Source organism: Lissotriton helveticus, chromosome 8, assembly GCF_964261635.1.
Source record: "Lissotriton helveticus chromosome 8, aLisHel1.1, whole genome shotgun sequence".
Lineage (NCBI taxonomy): Eukaryota > Metazoa > Chordata > Amphibia > Caudata > Salamandridae > Lissotriton > Lissotriton helveticus.
Window position 1 is genome coordinate 52,901,933 of NC_136069.1, and position 25,097 is coordinate 52,927,029.

General features: G+C 46.7%; 1 protein-coding gene across 1 annotated transcript in view; it reads right to left on the reverse strand.

Annotated features, from left to right (window-relative positions):
- The window catches only part of TTF2 (transcription termination factor 2), a 124,979-nt gene that overhangs the window by 68,456 nt on the left and 31,426 nt on the right, over positions 1-25,097 (reverse strand). The window contains exons 6-8 of the mRNA XM_078656604.1: positions 23,117-24,358; positions 11,443-11,569; positions 9,641-9,838 (exon numbers count right to left, since the gene is read on the reverse strand). Coding sequence (XP_078512730.1) covers positions 9,641-9,838; positions 11,443-11,569; positions 23,117-24,358 — 1,567 coding nt within the window. The remainder of the gene's footprint in view (positions 1-9,640; positions 9,839-11,442; positions 11,570-23,116; positions 24,359-25,097) is intronic.

Consider the following 25,097-nt stretch of genomic DNA (forward strand, 5'->3'; position numbering starts at 1 on the left):
GAACTATTGCACTGTGTGAGGGTGAGTGAGGGTGAGGGTGAGGGGGTGAGTGAGAGTGAGGGTGAGTGAGGGTGAGTGAGGGTGAGTGAGGGTGAGTGAGGGTGAGTGAGGGTGAGTGAGGGTGAGTGAGGGTGAGTGAGGGTGAGTGAGGGTGAGTGAGGGTGAGTGAGGGTGAGTGAGGGTGAGTGAGGGTGAGTGAGGGTGAGTGAGGGTGAGTGAGGGTGAGTGAGGGTGAGTGAGGGTGAGTGAGGGTGAGTGAGGGTGAGTGAGGGTGAGTGAGGGTGAGTGAGGGTGAGGGGTTGAGGTTGAGTGAGGGTGAGGGTGGGTGAGGGTGAGTGAGGTGTTGAGGGTGAGGGTGAGTGAGGGTGAGGGGTTTTGGGTGAGTGAGGGGGAGTAGTTGAGGCTGAGTGAGGGTGAGTGAGAGTGAGGGTGAGTGAGGGGGTGAGGGGTTGAGGGTGAGTGAGTGAGGGTGAGGGGTTGAGGGTGAGTGAGGGTGAGGGGTTGAGGGTGAGTGAGGGTTTGAGGGTGAGGGGTTGAGGGTGAGTGAGGGTGAGGGGTTTTCAACATTCTACTCCATGGCACGAGAAACATCTCAAGAAAAATGTGGGTGGTTTTGGACAAGAGAGGCGGCATATGCCGCCCAAGACTTGCTTCAGCCTTCTAACATTCCACCTACGAAAACAGGATCGCAGAGCTGAATCTAAAATCTGTTTTCTAACCAGAACATTCTGCTGCGTTCATACTCGCTGCTTTGAAGAAAAAAAAGGCCTTTTAGGAGTTCAAATTTTCATGGCTCCAGCCTTCCTGAAGCCGGTGGCGTCCTTCTTTCATTTGACTGACAGGCGTTATGAAAATGAAATTCGGAAGTCACTGGAGTAAGTAAGTGGGCTGAAACGTAAGAAGCAGTGTTCGCCTAAGAGGCGCTCTGTTACTGTGGCGCGGGCAACTGCTGAAACGTAAGCTTGCAAGAGCGGGGTACGGAAAGTAAAATAAACTGTTGACACTTGACTGGCAGCAGGGTTTACAGTCTACTGGCAGTTGTATAAAACTGGATGAGCAGTGAGTGACCATCAACAACCAACTATTCGGATAACTCCAGACATCACAATGCACCAAATTCCCTTATAGAGACTGTCAACGAATTGTGCTCACAAAGTACAAGGCTAATGACCCCATGACTGAATGCCAAGGGTCACAACCAAAAAATGTATATTCTACTCACTCTGTAATTAGTCTTCACATAATAGGATGTTCTCAGATGGAGACAGTCTGCAAAACCTAAGAATTAGACACAGTAGCAATCAATTCGAGAGCGGTGACCGTGCACTTCTGAATGGAGCGGCCTATCTCTTCCTCAAAAAAGCAGCACTATAACAATAATAAACCATGACAGGGTAATCACATTAAACACTTCACAAGAAATGACACAGATACTTTAACTTATGTTTCTAACGGCCGGAACCCGAAAGCGAATTAAATAAATTACAAATGGAGGAAGGCCACGTGCTCCGGCTGATTCAATTACAGGCCGAGCAGTAATTAAAACAATACTAATCGTAAATGCGCACTCTCTATGCGAATATCCTTGTCCTGCTCTTCCTAAGAAAAGCAACGCTGTCTGGGGTTCGGACAAAAAGATATCCGCGACACACAAGAGTTTGGAGTTGAAAATTGCGCGCGCAAGTGTTGAGGAGTGATAAATAAAAATGGTGCCGCATTCAATGTGATTAATGCTGGAAGAGGGGAATCAGAGCTCTGGGATCTCGGCTGTAGTTTTTCCAGCTGGGTTTCTCCTCATGACGGGCTGAAACAATATTTCATTTAGTGAAAACTTCCTGGTGCATATTCCGTCATTTAAGGGGCTCTATTAATCATTACCGCATTCCCTCGAGAAGGCTAAAGCTGATCCGAGGGCTTAATTTCGAAAAAAGTGATTTTTTAGTACTTCATCTTGGACAGTGTTATCACTGGCCGCACATGAAAGCAGGCGGCCGATTGGGAAACTCTACAGCTAATTCCTTGGGTTGGTATCGGGAGGTTATGTAAAGTTCATCGTGGCAAACTGCCTGAAGTTGTAGTCGATGTTAAACTCAACAAATCTATATTTTATAGGACGCTAACACTTTAAATCCTTTGGATAAATGAATCTCGTGTCCAATCATGAAATTCATACTGCTCAAAAGATGTTAGAGAAACATAAGGTGACGTAATAGCATTCAGATGGTGTCTGTAACATCCTGCAACGCATTACAGAAACCCACTAGGTTTGCCGCCAATGAGAGCGGTTTGCTTAAATGTTTACAATGCATGCATCGCAACCGAACTGCGAAACTGACTTTAAAGCCAAATTTACAGACATACAATAAAATGACGATGTTATTGAATCGTGGAAAATGATAAACACAGGAACATTACAATAGCCATTACAAAAGCAGAATGTAGTAAAGTTAACAAGACGGACGGACGGAAGAGAGGGGAGGGGGGAGGAGAAATGCGACACGGAGGAAAGGGGAGGGGGCGGAGCGGGTTAAATTATACAAACCAAAAACAAGCCTTTCACCGTAACACGGCGGGCAGGGGAGGGGGCGGGCAGGGGAGGGGGCGGAGAGGGGAGAGGTGCGACACGGCAGGATGTGACCGTTGCGGCGGTGTTACGCGGAAGGAAGTTAGACGGCGTTAGACGGAAGGAAGAGAGGGGAGGGGGAGGAGAAATGCGACACGGCGGGAGGGGGCGGAGCGGGTAAAGACGGACGTGCACGCGCTTTTAAGGTCAATGCGCATGCGCATAAGCTCAATGCGCATGCGCATTGACCTTAAAAGTCACGGGCACTGCAAGGAATCGCCACGATTCCTTGCAGTGTAGATAAAGAGTAGATGAGCCCCTATAGTCTCGCTTGCTCGATGCGCATGCGCATCGACAGGCGAGACCTAATGAGTGGGGTTAACCTAGAACAGGTTGAAACAATGACTTACTTGGGGGTCACTTTGGATCGCCGTTTGTCATGGAAAGAGCAAATTGCGGCCCAACAGCTAAAATGTGCTCAATTGACGGGCTGTCTTTTACGTGAGCAGAAGAGATCAATAACTAAACGGGTCATCCCTGCCATGAAAATTTACGATTCCAAAATAAATGCTGCTATACTTTATGGGGCTGATTTATGGGGATTTATGGACCTGGCAAGTCTCTATAAAATTCAGTGTAAATTCCTCCGGAATCTGGTAGGGTTACCACAATCCTCTCCTTCGATACCTCTCTGCCAGGATATGGGAAGCCTCCCTATTAATGATATGGCAAAATTCAGAGTAGTGGCTCTCTGGAGGCGTTTGTGGACCTCGCCGGATCTTACATTATTTGCAAAAGAGTTAGCTGATGTGAGGGCGATGGGGGGTTCAGAAAGAATCCCATGGCTTCAATCAGTGAAAAAGAGTTTACAAGATATGGGCCTAAATCAGCTGTGGGTATCCCCAGGTACCAACATATTTCCCTCTAAAAAAGAATTCAAAGAATTATTTTGGGCCTCAAGGCGGCAATCCTTGGTAACCGCTTCTAGTTCTGGTAGTCTAACAGGAAGATTCCTAAGCTTTAAGCAGGACTCCTCCCGGGAGACTTACTGGGATATCATCACTCGATCACTGGACAAGAAACTATATCATCAGTTTCGAGTAGGTGCCCTACCATTGAATTCATTTACTTCGTCTTGGGGAAAAACATCCTCAAGTTCTTGTTGCTGGTGCCCTGGTCAAAAGGAAACAGAGGGTCATCTATTGTTTGCCTGCCCGCAGTATTTAGAACCTCGCACTACATGGCTAAAACCTCTGTTCCAGCGCTTATCCTGTAAAAGGTCTTCAGAAGCAATATGGGTCTTGAAAACTAATACCTCGGAAACCGTTGTGGTATGCTTGGCTAAATTTTTGGGCTGGGCGTGGGCAATAAGGGCAAGAAGGAACTCTCACTAAACTGCTTTAGGCTAGAGCTCACTAATCTGGTACTTTTGAAATGTGTTAGCTTAGTTTATTTATTTATTATTTTTTTTAGGTCCAGGTGTAATTATGTCTTTGTATATTCTGATGGTTTAATAATCTGTTTTAGTTGCGATTTAAGTGTAATAACATGTTTAATGTTTAATGTTTAATGTTTATACTTCCAATTTATTGTATTATGGTCAAAATGTTTCGTATTTGTTTTTTAAACTTGTCTTTTATGATTTTATTATCGAAATAATGACATTAAAAACCTGAAAACCTGATTGGTGCCGACTTGAAATCGCAGGAACTTCCTGTGTTTGTGTGCAATGGGCACATGGAAGTATGCATCCTGTAGGTCTATGGCACATAGCCAGTCTCCCCGTTGCAACTGAGGATAAATCTGATGCGACAGCATGCAAAACTTTTCTCTGCGAATCCACTTGTTTGCCTGTCGCAAGTCCAGAATGGGCCTGAACTCGTTCTTGTCCTTCTTGCGGACCAGAAAGAACCGGGAGTACAGACCTCTTCCCCTTTGAGACAGAGGTACCTCTTCTATCGCCCTTTTCCTTAACAGGATATCGGCCTCCGCCTGGCGCTCGCGCAGCTGATACTGCGAGCTGACCGGAGGAATCGATGGAGGAGGGCTGATGAACCGAAGACTGTATCATTGCAAACAATATTCAGCACCCACTTGTCCTGAGTAATTTTTCTCCACTCTGCCAGAAAAAATTGAACGCTTCCCCCCACCGGAGCGGGTAACGGATGAAGGGGTAGTAACCGCTCAGGGGCGAGACCCGGCCGGGCCTTTGGTCGCGGTAGATGACTGCTGTCCACCTCTATCCCTCGGACGTTTTTGGAAGGGTCTTCGGGACTGCTGCTGTTGTTGCTGCTGCTGTTGTCCAGAAGACTGTCCTCTTCCTTTCCCCTGCGAGCCGAACCGCTGTTGGAACTGGCGGTAAGGCTTTTTGTCCTTGGGTTTCTCCAGACCCACAGCCGTCAGGGTTTCAGCCTCTGCCTTCATCCGGGCCATTTCGTCGTCGGCATGTTTTCCGAAGAGTGTTTCACCAGAAAACGGCAGATAGGCTTGAGTGACGTAAGCCTGAGCCAAGCATGGCGGAGCTGGTTGACCCCGTGACAGTAGCCATGTGCGGCCAACAGCGCTATGTCCGCAGCAGCACTGATGGCCTGGTTGGAAACCAGCATCCCTTCCGAGAATTTCCAGGAAGTCCTCCCTCCTGTCGCGTGGCACAAGGTCCGCAAACTGGTCCAGGGAGTCCCATAGCGCACGGTTGTACCGCCCTAGCAAAGCCGAATCGCTGGAGGCTTTCATAGTGGTGGAAGAAGTCCCACAGGCTTTCCTACCAGCCGAATCAATCCAGCGGCTCTCTTTATCCGGTGGCGCTGTGGAGGACGGGGAGGTAGAATGCAACTTCCTGGCCGCCGTCACTATCACCGAGTCGGGCACCGGGTCCACACGTAGGAAGGCCGGGTCCGAGTCAGGAGCTCGGTACTTTTTCAGGAGTCTTGAGGGAGCAGCCTTCACCACCGCCGGTGTAAGGAACAGCACTTCCGCCAGTTCGACCAGTCCTGGGACCAACGGCAGAAGAGGGCGAGACAGGTGCTTCTTGTGAAGCGTCTCAAATATCACGGACGTCGTAGGTGTAGGAGCCGTCACCGTGATACCCAACTTCGCAGCCCCCCTCAGGAGCACCTCCTGGAACGTGCCAATGTCGTCGACCGGGGACACCCTAGTCTCCGGAGAATCCGATAGAGTAGGCGAATAGGAACGGTCCTAGATGATGCTGTACGGGATCTGGACCTATGCCTCCTGTGGCGATGTCTAGATCTGGTGGAGGACCTGTGTCTGCTCCACGACCTGTCTCTCCGCCTGGAGCGCGACCTTGACCTCCTAGGTCTGGGGCGTTCTGCCGGTTTCCCCGGGGCGGACGTCTTGGGCTTGGGCGGTTCCTCAGACTTAGGAGTCTTCTTGGGAGGGGTCAGAAGCCTGGGCAACGAGACCGACCTTGGCACAGGGGTCCTAGGTCCTGTTGGAAGTGGAGGCAGAGGAGGCAACGGAGGAGGGGTTGGAGCCCTCTGAGGTAGACCTCCTGGCAACGGAGGAGGAGTTGGAACAGCCTTCTTCGGGGTATACACCTCCAAGTACACCGATCCCGGTGACCCGCCATCCTTTCCGGACTGAGGGGAGCCCCCCACAGTCCTAGGCCTGTCAGCACGACCCCTCGACGCCGAAGAACTGTGACCAGGCGTTGAACGTAGGTCCCTCGACGTCGAGCGCCCCTTTGGCGTCGACCGTCTTCTATGCTTCGGTGTCGAACGGCCTCCATGCCTCGACGTCGAGCCCGACCATCTCGACAACGAACCTTTATGTCTCGACGGCGATATCTTGTGCATCGACGGCGACCTCGAACGCCTTGATGGCGACCTTGTCCGCCTCGACGGCGACCTCGACCGCGACTTCCTCGCCGGAGATCTCTTGTGCCTCGACAGCGACCTCTTCCGTTTCGACGGCGGCCTCGACGACGAGGATCCCGTCGACGACGACAATGTCCTGTTCGTCGACGGCGATCGGCGGTGTCGCCTTGAAGGCGAGCGCCGACGCCGGGCCCGTCGACGCCGATCACTCGACGTCGAAGAAATCGTCACTGGGTTAGACGGCGGCCTGTGTAAGTCCCTCGACGTCGACGGGCGACGTTTTCTCGACCCAGAGCCCTTGGGAGACTGGGAGCTGGCCGTGGACCTCCATCTCGACGTCGTGGTCAGTGCTACCGACCCAGACGGAGAATGTGGACGTTTGCTGGACTTCCTGCCCCTGGGGAGCCCCCCAGAGGCCTCAGCATGGGCAGAGGAAGCCCCTCCAGACCCACCTTGCGCCTTCAGCCTCCTTTCCTCGAGGCCCTGAAGTCTGACCTTCATTCTGTCCTTCAGGGTCCTGCCAGAGAAGCCTTGACAGATCTCACACTCCTCTGGAATATGGGAAGAGGGCAGGCAGAGGATACACACCTCATGAGGGTCCGACTTTGCCTTCTTCCTGGAGCACTCCGGGCATTTGTCAAATAATGCAGGCATATTTGACATCAAAAGAGTGCAAAACACCAAGAAGAAAAGCCTAAAAGTACTTAGAAAGTACTCAAATCGATTTTACAGTGAAAAAACACCAATAAACCCTTGAAAATGGAGAGCTCAATGCTCCAGGGTCCTGCTTGCAGGAGCCGGAAAAAAGAACTGAAAGTAACTGGGACCTGCAGGGCATTCTGGGATACTGTGAAGTTCTGGAAAGTTCTCTTAAAGGCACAGTATCCTGTTCTGAGCCACATAATGGCAGCCTATGGGGCTTGTCTGTCCAGGTTCTTCTCTCTATCATTCCTGAGGGATTTTGCTGTGAAAGCAAGGGAAATCTGTACAGGCTTTGCTGTTTTGTGGATTTTTGTGGTGGATTTTCTAGTTGAAGTACTGGACAGTGTAGCCTTTTTAGGCTGCATTATCTGTCTTTAAATTCTCTCTTAAGTGTCTGTGCTTTTCTGCATTTTTCGACACTGTAAGAGATTATTTTTGATTGCTCCGGGGTCCACGCACATGGGCGGGACTATTCACTAGATTATGACTATACACAGAGATCCCCTACTACAGAAGCACACAACCCTGAATTATTTTTCTGCAAAGGGAAATGTAAACCGAAGGAAGTTGTATCCATTGCAAACATGCAAATTGAAGAGAGATAAATATTGGTGCCAGGTGGAAGAGGCAGTCAGCTCTTTTCTAAGCACATCACCCTGATTCGATAACAGACGTTTGATGATGTCCAGCTGCACAGAGGAATAAGTTTCTTGTCAATTGTCAGTGACCAAACGCTGGGGCTGAATGTAGGAAGAAGTACTTTTTAATTTGTACAGCCCCATGTATTGTATACATACAGTCTCTTTCTCCAAGCGTCAGCTGCAGTACTGTGTCTACACACTCACTGCCTGGGCTCTTCACCTCCAAAGGCTTGGAGGGCTCTCTGCCTTCATACACCAGACACGTATGTACACATACTCCTATTGCGTCTAACCTGTATACCAGGTGTCTGCAACCAGTCGATAGAGCAGCCAGTCGCTCACAGAAACCTTTGGAGCGGCTCCCAGCCTAGAGTTCATTTTTAACTAAGAAGTGCAGTAAATAAGTGTTGTGTTTTCCTTTTTAAGTTATGGAAAGGCTATGTTTCGTTTGCATTATCAGGCTGCAGACAGCAGAACCTGATAATGAGCGGTGCTCCACTCAGATGTATGACACATGTGAGTCACAGAGGTTCAGAACTGAAGCACCGGGGAATTTAACTCAATATTCAAGCATGAGAACAAAATGATATTTCTGAATGTTTTTAAAGGAGAGAAAATTAAAATGAAGAGTTACCTTAATGGTTAAGCTAGCTTTTGAATTTAAAAATCTCCCTTTCCAAAGTGTCACATTTACAAACAGCAGGCATCGGACTCCCTATGGTTGGGAGATACAGTGCCATATTTATAACTGAAAAATAGTCATTTCATTTTAAATGGGAGAAATTCAAAGTGAAGAAAATAGTTTACGAAACATTGTCTCAACGTTTTTCTCTACTTTATCAAACCAATGAAGTCCTTAGGTTTTATGAAGAACGTTTCTTCCCTTTAAATTCATCACAGTTAAACAACTGACTGTATTTTCCTGTAATAAATATGGCACCATGTTTACAGGCCTCTGGGAGTAAAATCCCTACCATTTGTGAAGACACTGACCAGGGAGAAAATTAAAAGGATGAGCTTCATTTAATGCATGTAAACAAAGTTAACTCTTCAGTTGAATTTCCTCCCATTTCAAAGTGTCGCATTTACACACAGCAGGCCTCTTGCTCCCAAGCTGGTAGGCAAGCTGCCATATTTATAACTGAAAAATTCAGCCAGTTTTTTTAAATGGGAGAAATTTAAAGTGCAGAAAAATATTCCTTATTGCAAACATTTTTGCAGAACATTTTTCTGCACTTTAAATTCCTCCCATTTAAAAAAAATGGCTGTATGTTTGTATTGTACATGTAACAGTGCCACATATGGCGAAAGGTATGTCCTGTAAAAAGTCCACATTTGTAAAGCGCACAATCACCCGTAAGGGTCTCTAGGCGCTGGGGGCCGTCGGGAAGATTAAGCGAGCTATTGCCCAGAGTCACATGGTGCTGGGCTACCCTGCCGCCGGAGCCGGGGATCGAACCGTGGTCCCCAGATTCCAGCATCAGTCGCCCTGGCCGCGGCGCCACACCTCTCCCCTCCTGTGCCACAAGTACCTAAGACAGAGGCTCTCGGTCACCCATACACATACATCCCATTCACTCGCACACATGTTCCTACATCCACACAGACCATGCACTCACGGACGCACATGGCAGCTCTATCGTAGTACCCCTAGTCGCAGTATTTTGTTCAAACCACAGCATCGGACTCCATGGACATTAGGTTTAAAGTCAATGAAGCTGGGGGAGGGCGTGTCTGGTTACAATGCACAAGTTACCTGGCCTACGGTGATTTTCACGGATCAGAAATAGCTCTCACTACAGAAAAGATTGGAGACCCTGCTCAATAAACTTGGCTGCAGGCTTGCCGGCACACTCACTGCATGTGGTCTCTGCACACAGACACCCAATGGTCCTCACCTCCATACACCTGACTGTAGTTTTGATGGGATCCAGAAGAGAGGCCCTGGAGCCCTAAAGAGCTTGCTCGTTGGTCCTGAAAAGAGAGCGGCTTAGCCAGAGGCATTGTGCTTGGGTAGATCGCGGTGACCCGGCTGAAGGGATTACAGGGCTCCGGTAGCGTAGTCTTCCATGCAGCGACATCTTTCAGATCAATTCCTGCAAGAAGGGAATATGACATTCAATGCACCGAACATGAATCGCTATCAAAGTTAGACACAAACTGTTAGTAGGCTCAAAGGCAAGCGAGCCTGAAACGGCAGCATTATTTTAGACCAACTCCTCAAGCGCTGGCGTGCAATAGCGGACAGCTTACCCAGTTTATTGAGGATTCTAAGGGCACTGCGAAAAACTCCTAGATACAGGGCAGGAGACAGGAAAAGAGAGCCTAAACAATCACAGCACGTCTTATTAAGCTGTACTATGTGGGATTGCAAGGCTTGTGTTCCGATACAACAGCGCTCTAGGAAACCATATTTTTGACTTTTATCACCAACTAACATTGCAAAAAATATGGGCAGAGACAGTCTTACCAGTTGCTCAAAACCCGCCAGTTTAACAAAGGCTAAACTGGCCCTGGATTGCTTGGGTTCCGGTTCAGGGTGGGCCTGGTTTGGGCTTGACGGGTCCCATTGGAGCAGGGTCAAGACTGATTTGCATATAGATTGGTCCAAATTGAGGAGGCATGGTGTGCAAAATAATGATAGATTGGGATGTGGTCCTAGTAATTACCAACGGCATTTCATTTATCACCTTTTGTATACTTTTTATGTCATCCTAAGTGGGGCTGGTATGCCCAGACGTGGGCCCGGCGCACACGGTCACTGGAACCAAGCTGTATCGGCTGATGAGCCATTAACAAGTCCAGAACTGGATTGCTTGCGTTCCATTTCAGTGAGGACCTGGTATGACAGTTCAGATTGGAGCCGGGTCAAGGCTGATTTGCATATAGCTGGGTTCAAACTGAGGAGGCATGGTCTGCAAAATAATGATGAACTGGGAATGTCTGAGACTAATTCAAGCATTCATTCCACCACCTTTTGTATACTTCCAAAACCCACCAGTCGTCATAGCTTGGTGGGGTTCCTTTTTCATGATGACCAGATCCAATGCACCCCACTTAGCTAATCTAGAATCTGATCATCAGGCATGCTATTGGTGAGGGGATGAGATGAGAACAAGCAGAGGCCATTCTGAAAACACATATGGCTTTTGATGGCTTATCTATTTTTATTCGCTAAAAAAGGTGTTCATAAGTGCCCCTCTTTCTCCAGTGATACAGACAAGCTAAATGCTGTGCAAATACATTTGCACAGATTACCACTGGTTTAGAGAGAATAAATCATGTCTACCCATCATGTACATGCTAGTTAGTCTCCCTAAGTGGGATGTGTGTGCTTGGATCAAAGGGGCCTCAGCATCACTTTGTGAAGCCAAACACTGAAACAGGTCTGATAGTTTTTTGGAGTTCAGAGGAGAGGTGAGTAGCAGTTAGAGTTGCACTGTCCCTAACGGGGTTGTGCCAAGACTTGATGCTCACAAGGTGGTCCCCGTCTGTGAAGCAACTAAGAGAATAGCATCTGACCAGAGTAGTTACAAGTAGTTCACGTGCGATCAAGTACTTCCATCTGCTAATTTCTGCAGTCTTGGGGTTCCATTGTAGGACCAGATACCAGTGGTATTAGGAGTAATCTTAAGGGAGTTTGGGGATCTTTGTAGTTTGACACAAAAAAACAAAAACCCACAGCCCTTGCATACATCACCTGTCTCCGGGTTCTCAGGCGTGGAGAGGTTGAGAGCACCAAGTGCATCCTCCAAATCCTTCACTTGCTTCAGTAACCGCTGCCCTTTGTCAGGAAGTGCCTGAACATTCACGGTCGCCAACGTTGCCTGCAAAAGACGAGTGTGCCCAAAGTTGTGGTTAAAGTGTTCTTTATTGTGCTATGGTAAGGGCATTTTCCCTCATGAGGTTAAACCTGTTTAAAAGCACTTTATTATTTTCAAACTGCAAAGTCACCCAACAAAGCCTGGCAAAACATATTTCAGACGAGGAAAATCACAACTATGAATGTAGTAGGAGCACATTGAACTTGTAAACTTGAATAGTCAGAAATCAGTACAGTGAAACAGTCTATGCCTGACCATGATTCACCTACAGATCGTGTTGCCTAGCCCTTGAGCATACAAACCTACAGATACCAAGCAAAGAACACAAAACTCACACCAGACACCCATCAATGAACGCGGAACCAGATTTGACAATTATTTACAAATGCACATAAACAATGTTCACCTTTGTTAAGGCGGGTTTGCTGGATTACAGCCAAACTAATTATATACAATATGGCCCAGCTGAAAAATATGTTCAGAGCTCCGAAATCTAAACAGGACGCGAACTATGCTACATCTCGATCTCCAGGGTGAATACATCTTCTGAATGCCCAGACGGGTAGTAAAGAAACAGCAACAGCAGAAAAATGTCATTTGTTTATAGTTGGCTCTTGAAAGAACCAACAAGTAGCAAGAGGGATGGTTAGTAAAAGAGAAATGGCTGCTGCTGGACCGGAGAAGAATGTGATTCAATTTCCTCAGAGTACAAACATGTTTTTTAAAGTTTAAGGGCAAAATTTACAATACTGGAGTCACTTAACCAACTGGCCTTGGGACAAGAGTGTAGGGGGGATCCTCTAGCATTCACCAGAGTTGCATTTTAGGGGCATCACCACATACGAAGCAGCAGATGCAGGAGTTCAAGAAAGCATACACTGGACAGTGGTTCCGCCAACAACAGCTACTGTGGTTAGAGGATGACCGGGCTGCCTGGCTCACAACCAGAGGCAATGACCTACCGGGGCAAGTACCACAAGAGACACAGACTCAGCAACATCTCAGGCGCTGCGTTCAGCTCCAAATAACCTTTACCAAAGCACTTTAAGTGATTGGCGGAGTTTGTTATGAACAGATCATTTGTTTTTAAATGCTTAAATTGCTGAATTAATTTGGAGTTATTAAAGGCAATGGCATGGGATCTGAAGTTAGGTCACAGTTACAAAGAAATAAATGGTGTGCTGTGCCAAATAATTTCAACTTAATCTGTCTCAATAATTAACACTGATGACACACACAAAGTTATGATGGAAACAAAATGATCATCTACAACTCCTTACTCAAGATTGGTAGAATATGGTAGACACAATCAATAAAAGGGATTTAGTGACGTTGAAAAAGCGGCTGGAAAAATAACAGGCAAGATGAATGGCTTACATGTAAATAGGAACAGAAAATGTGAGCGGTGGTGTGAACAATCCCGACTGAAGTTTAGGAGAATAAGTCAGTAGTTATGTCTATTTTTCCTCCTGTTGTAACTAGTCAAGTTACATCAAATGATGCCCACCAAACCCATCTGTATGGATCACCTTATTTGTACAGTTGTAAAGTAACAGTGCTATAAACAGGTGGGAGACATATGAAGTCACTGTTCGTACCTAAAAGAGTCAACAGAAGCAGAATTGACGGGAAGGTACAGAGGTCCATGGGTAAGGAGGTTAGACTTGCCAGCAAGTAGATATAATCTTTGGCGGGATGCCAACAAGTAGATGGAGGGACCCCTTCATGGGAATTAGTCATTTCCCAAGACGTTCAGTTACAGGAGGGTCTAATCCACATATGGGTGAAGCTTGACAAGCTTACACGTCAGAAGGAGTGCAGTTCCATATATTGATTGGATCGGTTCCGAGCAGTTCCGAAATGCAAGTCCTCCGCTCTATCCTCTGCCACATTTCAGCAGAGAACACACTTGGACAGAATCTCAAAGGTGATGGGTCTCCAACATACAGACGATTACACGTATGAGCCCTATTAGGGGCACCATTTTCAGAGCCGGTAAGATAGCTCAGTCAGTTTAGGGCTCAGTTTGTAGGAGTGCCTGAAACCTGCATTCCAGAAGTTGAAAATCTAGCAGGCACAACTCAGTATTTCATTCTGCAGTGGAGTCAGTTAAAAGGGCCACCTGCATGTTAGAGCTCTGCTAAAATGCAAAACGCATACATAGAACGCACTCTATAAAACCATTTACTATTGTTCGAGAACAACAGCCGCCCCCATGGTGCTTCTTGCCAGACTTGGGGAACCAATCCCACCATGTGGTTCTTGGGGTACATGCAGAGTGAGAAACTCAGCCTATAAGGAAATCTGGAGAAACTTCGGGCACAGAGGCAGAAAGGGGAGCTCAGCGAATATGAACAGAACATGAGGGGCTAACCTCGAACAAAATGAATTCATTACCTTATAGAGATACTGAAGCTCAAAAGCTTCAAGGCAGTTCAGGTGAGAGGGCATCCTACAGAAGATTCATCTGGGCACTAAACTGCCACTAGTCGATAACAGCGAGAAATATAAAGCAAGTAAATAAACTTTGAAAAAATGGTGGGATCTTAATTTTTTTTAAAGCTATTGACAGCAGTGGCAACAAAAATGCACACTTTACACAAACTGCACCGTGTACTCGGTCAATGAACATAAGACGTGGGGTGGTGCAAGCCCCTGCTCTTTTCACACAATAGGACTTTACAAACAGGCAAACAGATTATGGACTTCACATGCATTACAAACCATGCTGTGCTCACAAATGCTTCTACAGAGAGCCTGGATATTACAGGTGAAGCGCTGCCCAATATCACCAACGTTAGGCCTTCTGGACCCATCCCTGTTGTGAACAGACCTGGCCCATTCATATAAACCTCCATTTTGTCACCAACAGCTGCTGAGAAGCTGCATGTCATGTTTGATGATCAATCATTTTAATTTTTAACCCACAGAACTTTGAATGCTAGGAACTTTGAGAACATTTGCAAAAGTAAAATTAAATCTACAAATCTCATAATGCTAAATGCAGGTTACCTACTGCAGTCAAAGAAGATATATCAGAATTAGGAAAGCACAAATGACGCTCATTTTTTGTTCATTCTGAAGTGTGTTAGAAACAAATACTTTAATAGGATCAAAATAAATCAATACACAAGGTGATGCCATTTCCACACATCGTTTGTACGCTGTATAGTTTTATCAGTAAAACGGTATACCTGTGCAAATGTGATGGTCATTTCAATTGAAAATGTGTTGTATGCAACATCAGTGTGCTACCACACCATGTATACTCTGCACCATTCCACTTTACACCACGACACACCATACACTCTACTCGGCACCATTAAGCCAATGCACTCTGCGCCACTCTACACCATACAGAAAAGGGGGTGGTGATGAACAGAGTGTCTGAATTAAGCAGACCACTCTTACCCAGTCCAAAGATCAGGGCTTGATCCATCACCGTTATTTATCTCACTGCCCCATCCCAGCTCAGAACCTGGCTATATGCAAATTAGTCTGTCCCTGGCCCAGTGCATCATGGGAACAGGGCAGACCAAACTACCAAGCCAATTCTTCACCAGAAAGGAGACAAGCTACCGGGAACCGGTTTCTGGCATTTCAGCCTCTTCGGCCCGGCTTGCACCACCCCTTGTTGTAAATAATTTTGTCCACCCTAAGCGTGGAAGGGTATACTCAGATGTGAGTCCCTTGCTCATTGCACCATCAGGATTCAAGCAAGCCGGGCCGAAGACGCCTGAAATGGCAGAAACTGGTCCCCGGAAGCTTGTTTCCTTCCCAGTGTAAGAATTGGCTTTTGTAGTCTGGTCTGCCCTGTTCCCATGATGCACTGGGCCAGGGACAGACTAATTTGCATACAGCCAGGTTCTGAAACTGGGATGGTGCAATGAGCTAAAAAACGGTGTTGGATCTAGCCCTGATCTCTTGACTGGGTGAGAGTACTCTGCTTAATTCAGAGACTCTGTCCATCACCACCCCTTGTTGTAAATAATTTTGTCCACCCTAAGCGTGGAAGGGTATACTCAGATGTGAGTCCCTTGCTCATTGCACCATCAGGATTCAAGCAAGTCGGGCCGAAGACGCCTGAAATGGCAGAAACCGGTCCCCGGAAGCTTGTTTCCTTCCCAGTGTAAGAATTGGCTTTTGTAGTCTGGTCTGCCCTGTTCCCATGATGCACTGGGCCAGGGACAGACTAATTTGCATACAGCCAGGTTCTGAAACTGGGATGGTGCAATGAGCTAAAAAACTGTGTTGGATCTAGCCCTGATCTCTTGACTGGGTGAGAGTACTCTGCTTAATTCAGAGACTCTGTCCATCACCACCCCTTGTTGTAAATAACTCTACAGCATGGCACGCCTTGCCTCTGCACAGTTCAACATAATGCCACTCTGCAAAACTGCACTCTACGTCACTGCAATCTATGCCAATGCACGCTACTCTGTACCACTCCACTCTACACCAATCCGCACCACTTTACTGTATGCCACTATACACCAATGTGCTCTGCCCTGCACCACTCTACGGAAATTCACTCTATGAAACAATCTACTCTGACATCCACTGCCACTATACATCAACACTGCACTCTTCACCACTGCACTCTGCCATGCAACATGCTAATATATGCCACAGCATCCTACGACGCTGCATTGTACACTGGTGCACTCTGTCAATGTACTGTACACCAGTCTAGTCTAAGCCAATCCACACCACTCTACGAGACTCCACTCTATGCCACTCCAATACACAACGCTCTATGCTACTCCACAATACTCTAGTACACTCTTCGCCATACCACTCTACACCACTCTCCTCTACGCCACTAATTTTTAGCCACACAGGTGAACCACTTGGCTAAAACATACTTGCTGAGACGAGATCTATTGGCTTGGCCAATGCTTAATTAATTCCTGATTGCAGCAGCTAGGCACAGAAGTACCATTGGAACCTCCTGTCTGATGACACCCGCCCCCATCCCGTCATACTGGACTTGTCCCCGACCCCCTCACTAGGTGAAGAGCCCCCTAGCAGAGGTAGATGGCCTTTGCTTGGGGTGGGGTGGAGGCACTGCCTGGGGACCCAGGTGGGTCAGATCAACTGGATCAGAGGATACATTTCACTCTGCCACTCCAATACACAACACTCTATACCACTCCAAAAAAACTGTACTCTTCGCCATTCCACTCCACGCCACTCTCCTCTACGCCACTAATTTTAGCCAAGCTAGACAGCAGTCATGCTGGTGTGCAACATGGCTAAAACACACGGGTAAAGCCAATAGCTCTTGCAGAGAGATTTATTGCCTTTGCCAATGCTTATTTAATTCCCGATGGCAGCAATTAGGCACTGAGGTACCATTGTAATCTCCTGTCTGGTGACATCCCATCCCCCCATCCCGCCGTACTGGACTTGCTCCACACCCCCTCACTGGATGAAGAGCCCACTAGCAGAGGTAGATGGCAGTTGCTTGGGTGGGGGTTTGGGGGTCGGGGTGGCTTTACTGTGGCTGTGCCGGGACCCCATATGGGTTAGATCATATGGACCGGAGAATAAACTCCACTAGGCTGCTTATTCACTCGTCTCAATGATTACTGCTCACCTGGATGGTATTAACTCAACGGACTGGGTGTTTCCCTGGTTGCAGTGCAGTGTCCCTAATTGTGTTACACAGGTCAATATTAGCACCCTGCATGTAATGTTCCACTTGAGTGGCAATTGTAATAATTTTGCTTAATGTTTTTGTTCTGATATATTTTAGGAACTTTATACTGAGGTCTCAAGGAAGGACTCACGTTGACACCCATATTCTTCTTACTCACTGTCTTTGCAGGAGTTATAGCGATAGGAAATGCCATCTGCTCTGAAGAATGCCCCTGACCAGTATTGGGTTCAATTCCCGACGCGGCAGGGTCGTGGACCAGGGTCAAAACGGACTCGATAATTCTCACCTCGGTGCCTACTCTAACCAGGGAACACACTCGGCAACTCTGGGCATTAAGCTTGCCTCATCTCTACAACGGCCCCCCACAGACGCCGGGGATGCCTGGTTTCACCTTGGAGATACCCAGAAAGGGACCATCTCACAGGGAAAACCAGGACGGGTTCCCCAGCGGTCTTCAGCGCCAGGATACTCCATGGAGTCGCAGTGCGCTTTACAAGTACACCCACATTTACATTTACATTTTACATTTACATTTATTGGCAAATGTAAGGGCAGAAACATGTTGTCCTATGAAGGATGGTGGGACCATTCCACCTGTACACAATCCCCTCGTTCTTAGGTGTACTGAAGGTCCCCATTAAATAAAGGTATTTACCTGGGTTTACCTTTAGGTATTTTTAGCATATCTGGATCCCTTCATATCCAGTTAGTTTTACCTAAGACACCCCCTTTATTTGAGGTGGAGTCCGTCCTGGTAGTATTATCTTACCAGGCTGGGATGAGGTCACCTATGATGAAGAATGCCACAAAAGGTGGGTGAGGCCTCCACTTGCAATCCAATTGGTACTCTGGACAGCTGTTCCAGCAAGACCCTAATGGAAATATTTTTGATATAGACCAAAAATTGGATTTTATATCATCAGCCATCACACTTGCTCTGTTTTGTTGATTGATCGTGGAGGCTGTGCATTGGCGTAGCTCCATCTCTCCCATTTTGTTAAGAGGAGACCAAAACACCCACTTTATAACTTCTCCAGAGGAGGCTTGGTCCTGGGCAGAGCACCTATATGACCTGCTGTAACTGCAGTAGCAATGTGTGAGCCACCCAGGTACCTTTCCTCAGAAGCAGCACAGGAATTCTCCTCAACATCTGACTCCGCAGCCTCAGTGCTCCAGGCTGCCATGGGTCCACCTCAAACCACTGACAACCTGAGATCCACCAGGACCGAATACACCTTCTTCGCCCTCCTGCCACCCCAATCTTGCCTGTTAGCCAAGACATGCAACCTTGAGACCCTTGGCGTATTCGTAATGGGCAACACAGTAAATACTATTATTCATCCCCCACCCACCTCTGCCTGACAAACTCCACATTAAATTAGATCAAGTGGTATGCTCTGGGAGACGTCAAACATACATCTACCACACTCCATACCAGGCAAAAAAAATGTTGGGATCACAACACATTGGGGGTAGAGGTGGCAAATGTAACCGCAATATCTAGAGGATGCAGTATTCAGAGAAACCATGAATGAAACAATTGCCCATTACATGAAAGAAAACAAGAACTCTGCCTCCACCCCATTGCTGGAATGGGAGACCTTTAAGTTCGTATTAGATGCTAGAGTATAAAAGAGTTGAGAGGTTTGTAAAACACTGGACGAGATAACATAAAAGGTAGAGTAATGTAATTTCATTAGAAATGGAATCCACGTTCAACCCCTCTCGGATGGAGGGCCTTCTGCAAGAGTGAAGTACCACACAGATCTGCTGGAATGTCTTTGACATGGGAAGGCAGCAGCGTGCACACTGAGGTACCATTAAGAGGCTGATAGACCAGGCAAGCTCCTGGCTTATGTCCTCTGTCCATGTAACAATGTCATTCCAGGCGACTTAATGCGCACATATTTAGTGTTCTAGTCCACAGACGGGGATAGTTTCACACCACATTTTATGAGTGACACGGATCTTGATGGCAAGAGACCACATACTTTGGTGACTGAGGCTTCCCTACCTCAATGATCCCCAGGCCAAAGAGAGGTGCTGGAGGCGCCAATATCTGTGCAATATATCTGACAGACTGTCTTCCCTACCCATAGGATAGGATAAAATTTATAAAGCACACTTATACCCGAGGGTGTCATGGCGCTGGGCAAACGGAGGAGTGGAGAGAAGCATGGAACAGGTAACTAGGATAAAAATAGGCATGTTTTCATCAGTTTTCTAAAAGCCGAAAGAGATTCCGCATTGGAAATGGGGGAAGGCAGGGAGTTCCATTGTTTGGCGGCCGCTCCAAAGAAGGAGCGACCGCCCCATCTGGCCCTGCAGTATCTTGGAGAGATACATTTTTTCTAGGATGAGGATCTTCGGGTTCTTTCGTTACATGGTTTTCAAATGCGGCGAGCCTTTATGCGCAGGGCTTTACATACCATGTTCAGGACTTTGAAGGAGATGCATCCCCTAATAGGAAGCCAGTGCAAGGCACAAATACCCTCCCTGGTTGACTGGTGCTGCAGAATGTTCAGGATCAGCCGGACCGCTGCATTCTGAACAACCTAAAGCTTGTTCAGAGAAGCAGCATTGATGTGAAGGTACAGAGCATTGCAGGAATCAAGCCGGGAGGTGACTAGTGCAATGATGATGGACCGATGCAGTTCAGACGGAATATATGGTAGCACCTTTCTAAGGGTTTTTAAGATACAGAAACAGGTACAAACAGTACGGCTGACCTGAGCATCAAAGGGCAGACCCTTGTCAAAATTGACCCCCAGATTTTTAGCTTTCCTAACAGACAGGAAGGGGACCACAGTTTGTCGGCCACCAGGCATTCGACCAGATGGAATTCTGCAAGCCAAATACCACAATCTCGTTCTTGTCAGCATTAATCTTTAGGGAGTTACCCTTCATCTAGCAGATCATGCTTGCCATGCACTGGTCAAATTTCTCTGCGACCAATTGCAAATCATTTGAGATGGAAACAATGATGATTTGCGTGTCATCCGCATAGGAAAGCACCTGGAACCCAAATTATCTCACCAGCTCGGCCACAGGGGTCACATAAATGTTAAAGAGTGGGGCTTAATGAAGAACCCTGGGGGACCCCACATGGAAGGCTGAAGACCCTAGCTCTGAAACCACCGCAGCGAACGAGGTTAGTTTTCCCTGACATGAAAGAGTGAAGAAGCTACAAGGCCCTTCCCATAACTTCCACTTCCTGCAGTCGCTGAACCATAAGCGCAGGGGAGATGGTGTCGAAAGCCGCCAACAAAGACCAGGTCGCAGGGTTGACGGCATACCCATTCAGCTTTACTCTGCTGTTGAGGCCAGTTTGATGCCATGCTTAAAGCTTCTATACGAAAGTACCAAGACAAGAGGCCACCTACTCCCCTCTGTTAGAGAGGCTGTAGTTGTGCGGATACTGAAGCCTGAGGTAGACCCGCTTTCCAGTGCCTCATGCCATCCAATTTAGAGTCAGAATGCAAGATATTATGTAGAATTTCGGCAGAGCACCTTCTTTTCCAATCTACTGACCCGTGTCAACATAGATCAGCGTGGCTTTATCCCGTGACGCAACAGTTCCCGCAATATTTGAAGTCTATACCATGTCCTGAGAGAAATAAACCAGTTCTGCCCCCAGTATGCTTAGTCCTAAATATTGCACAGGCATGTCACACTCTTGGTTGGAAATACATATTCATGTTTTGGAAGGGTATATGGTGTAGGATCCCAATTCATAAATTGGGTCAAACTCCTGTATGTTAACCCTCTAGCCAGAGTGTGCACTGGTCAATGCAGATCTACTGCATATCCCACAGAACTAGGCATGAACAGAGATGCCCGCATCACATGTGCTCTTCATACTAGCCCTTGAACTACTTGCTACAAAGCTTTGCACCCAGGGCATCCCAATACCAGGAAGATCCATGCAGTCTCTAACACACAAAGCAGAATATTGTGAGCGTATAGACACTGGCATGCATTTCTCCCACTGTAGCACAATTTGTGACACTCTCAAGGTTTGGAGACAATCGTTCCAAATCTCTGGTGTTACCCATTCAGGAATCCATCCCAGAGCGGATGGTTCGCCTAGTAGAGATTGTGATGACTTGGACCCCTAGAACCTTCGATATTTGGTCATGAATGCGCATAGCGACCTCCTGGAGGGAAACTTGGAAAAGGCCATGGGGTCCTTGAGATCACAGGTAACATTCTGGTCTACCCCACCTCTCATCCTCATGGGACAAGTCGCAGTGGCTAAAATAGTAATGTGACAGAGATGCTGCCAGTTCCCTCAGCCCTCCAGAGCCAGAGTCTATTGTGGTTTCAGCCGTTGTGGACCCAGCAACATCACCTGCAGCTTCTGCACGCAGGCCCCCTCTACTGCGACTGCTCACGGTAAGAAAACCTGATGCCTAAAGTCACCCCTGCATCTGTCGCCCCTGGGCCGTGGAGAAGAGGGCCAGAGTGTCCCTTCGTCCCAGAGCATTGCAAGGCCTGAGCCCCCTGTTGGTTCAGCCCGACTGGCATCTCCGACAGAATCTGCAGCCTCTTTTTTGCTGATCACCATAGGATAACATTGCACCCTGCACCCGGCCGCCCTCGTGGCGCTGGTGGTCGACTGTTAGTGCTGACTTGAACCTTGCCCACCACTCACCTTAACTCCTGAAGATTGGGCCTGTAAGTCGCTGTACTGGACCCGTTTGCAAAACTTGAGCTTTCTTCCATAGGATAACATTGCAGAACGCAAAACTTGCACTGTGTCCAATTTTGAACTGCAAAGAATATATATTTAAAAAATGACTTACCTGAACTATTTCTCTTATACCTAAACATATATAAAAATATTTGCTATTTTTATAATTTGGTGTGGATCTCTTTTTTGAATCATGTGTGTCATGACTCATTTATTGATCATTGACTGGATTTGTAGATGCCTGAACTCCTCTCGGTTAATCCTAAGGCTGCTCAACCACACTACTCCCTAACAGAGCACATTGCTAGAGCAAGCCCCTGCCCACTCATGAGGGAACGGCTGATATATCATATAAAGAGCCAGCTTCCTACACTCGGTCTTTGCGTATATGGCTTTTGTCTGCAAAATGATACAAAATCTGTACCTCTCTTTACAGAATGATATAGGATTCCATACTTCTACCTTAGATTTTTCCGGCATCCTTGAATTAGGTTCTATATTGTAAATTGAACACTGCACTAGAGAGGAAAGCACTATGAGAAACCACAAATAAAGAAATATAGGGCGTTTTAATGAAGTCAGTGTTCCCCAATTATAAGTCTTTCAAAAAGGATGTTTAGATCCAATGGTGAAAAGGAGCAGCAGCACTCCTCAAAGCATTAGAACAATAAACACTGAATATGGGGAACTCACAAAAATACATTTTCCATCAGTCGTAGCTCAACAAAGCTTCCCAGTTTTCTCCCACAAAACATACCAACCAAATCCTCATCTGAAAAGTCAAATCCAGATTTTGCTATATGTCTCGTACCAAAAACCACCTTCAAGGATCAATGAAACCACAGTGTTTCTTCACTCTCTCATCACAACTCAAAATGTCATTCTCCAGAATTTACAAATCACTAAACCACAACAGAAGTCAAGAACACAGAAATCAAGATATCTGGTGGGATCTCCCTGTTGAACAGATTATTAAACAATATAATTTGGTAGCACTGCTGATTGGATTGAAATTAATTGTGTATTTCAGATCAGAGAGTGAACTGGTGTGGTTACAGATTTACCAAAATTAGAAAAACTTGAGGTGGAAGGGGTAGTGTGCTTCAGGAGAAACAGGTAGTGTGCTTCAGGAGAAACAATCAACACACCTACCACACAAGCACCAAAAAGTACTGAACATGAACGCAATAGTTACCTTCTTCAGTTTGAGCTGTGTCTTGAGCTGGTTGTGGAGTTCGGTAGGATGCTGGGGAACAGACACTGGGGGGACATGCCCAAATCCTGGGAAGGAGGTGATTGTCCTCTGTACAGCACCCAGAGAGGGTCGAATGGAAGATTGAGCAGAACGAGGAACAACTACTTCGCCAGATGCTTTATCCATTCCAGGTTTGCTGGAAACAAATATGATCTCATCATCATCATCATCATCATCATCATCCTGAGCAGTGGATACGACTCCTTTATTGCAAGCTTCCTTTTGGTCTGTTGTGGCTTTTTCCACCAGAATGTCAGTCTGAGTCTTGGCAGCACTGGCGAGCAGGCATGGGTGCTCCCCGGCACTTTTCGTGCTGGATTTGGCGATCTTCAAGTCTGCTTTGCACGGACCCTCTTCAGACAAACAGCTTTGGCTTGGAAGCCCCTTGCCTGGTTTCTCCATTTGGGCGCCATCTTTTAAAGTTGTTTGATTTCCATTACTGCAGACGTCTCTCTTTGGTTCACTGGTCTTGCCATTATGATAGCTTTCCCCACTGGTAGCTTGTGTTTTAAGTTCCAGTTCTCTAGAAGCACTGTGCTTGACAGTTGAAATAAGGTCTCTGTGCTTTTCATCTGCACCTTTTTGGCTGTGCTTCTCAGTAATCGCACCCTCCGCCCTAATGTCTTTGTGCTTTCCCTCTGCCACACCCTGATCTGCAGAATCCTCGTGTTTGCTACCAGTCGTACCTTGTTCTATTCTGGACCCGACTTTAGCATCACTGGAAGCTGGTGGTTTTAGCAATTCCACTTCATCCCCAGAAGATCTAATATGGTTTTTGGTTGTAGTTGTGAATTCATTCTCACCACTTTTCTCCTGTAAAAGATGTCCATCTTTCAGGATCAGCTGATCTCGCAGTTCCTTTTCTGATCTTGTGGTTTCTTCCACAGAGTCCACCCTCTTCCTTTCATAGGTTTTCTTCACCTTCATACCCACGGGCAGCTCTCGCTCCTTCCAAGAGTCTGGCAAGATCTTGCTCTCATCTTCCAGGTTTCGGCCCCTGGCTTTCAGTTTCTCCTCTACCATCCTCCTTTCCTGCCGCTCTTCGTGCACCTGCTTCCAGGCAGAGGGCTCCAAGTTCTCGTTCAAAATCTTGAAGGGGTTTCGCTCTGGTTTGGAATGGAACTGATTCCCTAGAACCGGCTGGGAGATCTCATTTCGTGGCAGCTCTCTGGGCTTTTGACCCTGCAATGATAAAACAAAAAAAGAAAAAGGAAAAATAAGATTCATATTAAAGCCTCCTCATCTAAGTCATGAAGCTTAAAGATCCCCCACACCCACATATCGCAACAAGTATCAAGTTATTCTGCCAATTAAAAAAAAGAAATAGAAGTAAATTTGCACTGCTGGTCAAGACAGACTTAGTGGTTTGGCAATGGACGGGGCAAGTCAGAGGATCGGGATACTGGTAGTAGGTGGCACCAGAGACACAGCTTTGTTAGTCCTATCACTTGTTAATCTTAGTCACAGATGACAGCAATCACCCAGAAAAGGTTTACTCAGTGCATTAGCTTTTGTATAACACTGCACGCCAAATAAATGAGATGGTTAGTTAACAGGTTTTACACATGCACCATTTATCAGGTGCAGTATTTCTTGCACCCAGTAAATAACAGCCATTTGGTATTTAAAATCTACCGTGTTGGCTGGTCGGTTTATATTCAACTAGTGTAATACAGATTCTGCGGGGCTCAGGAAAAAAACCTATTATTTAGTGCACTAGTGTACCAAAATATGCAAGTTTGGTGGTTTTTACTACCACACTTTTAATCTAAGTCGTTCAGCAAGCAGGCGAGGGCTCTCACTTTATGTTTTTCGCATCAATAGGCTAAAAGAACCAGTAGAAATTATTTAATTATTTCCTTGTCGCCCAAAGAGTTTTTTTTTTTTTTTTTTTTAAAAGGAAGTCTCTTGAACACTAATA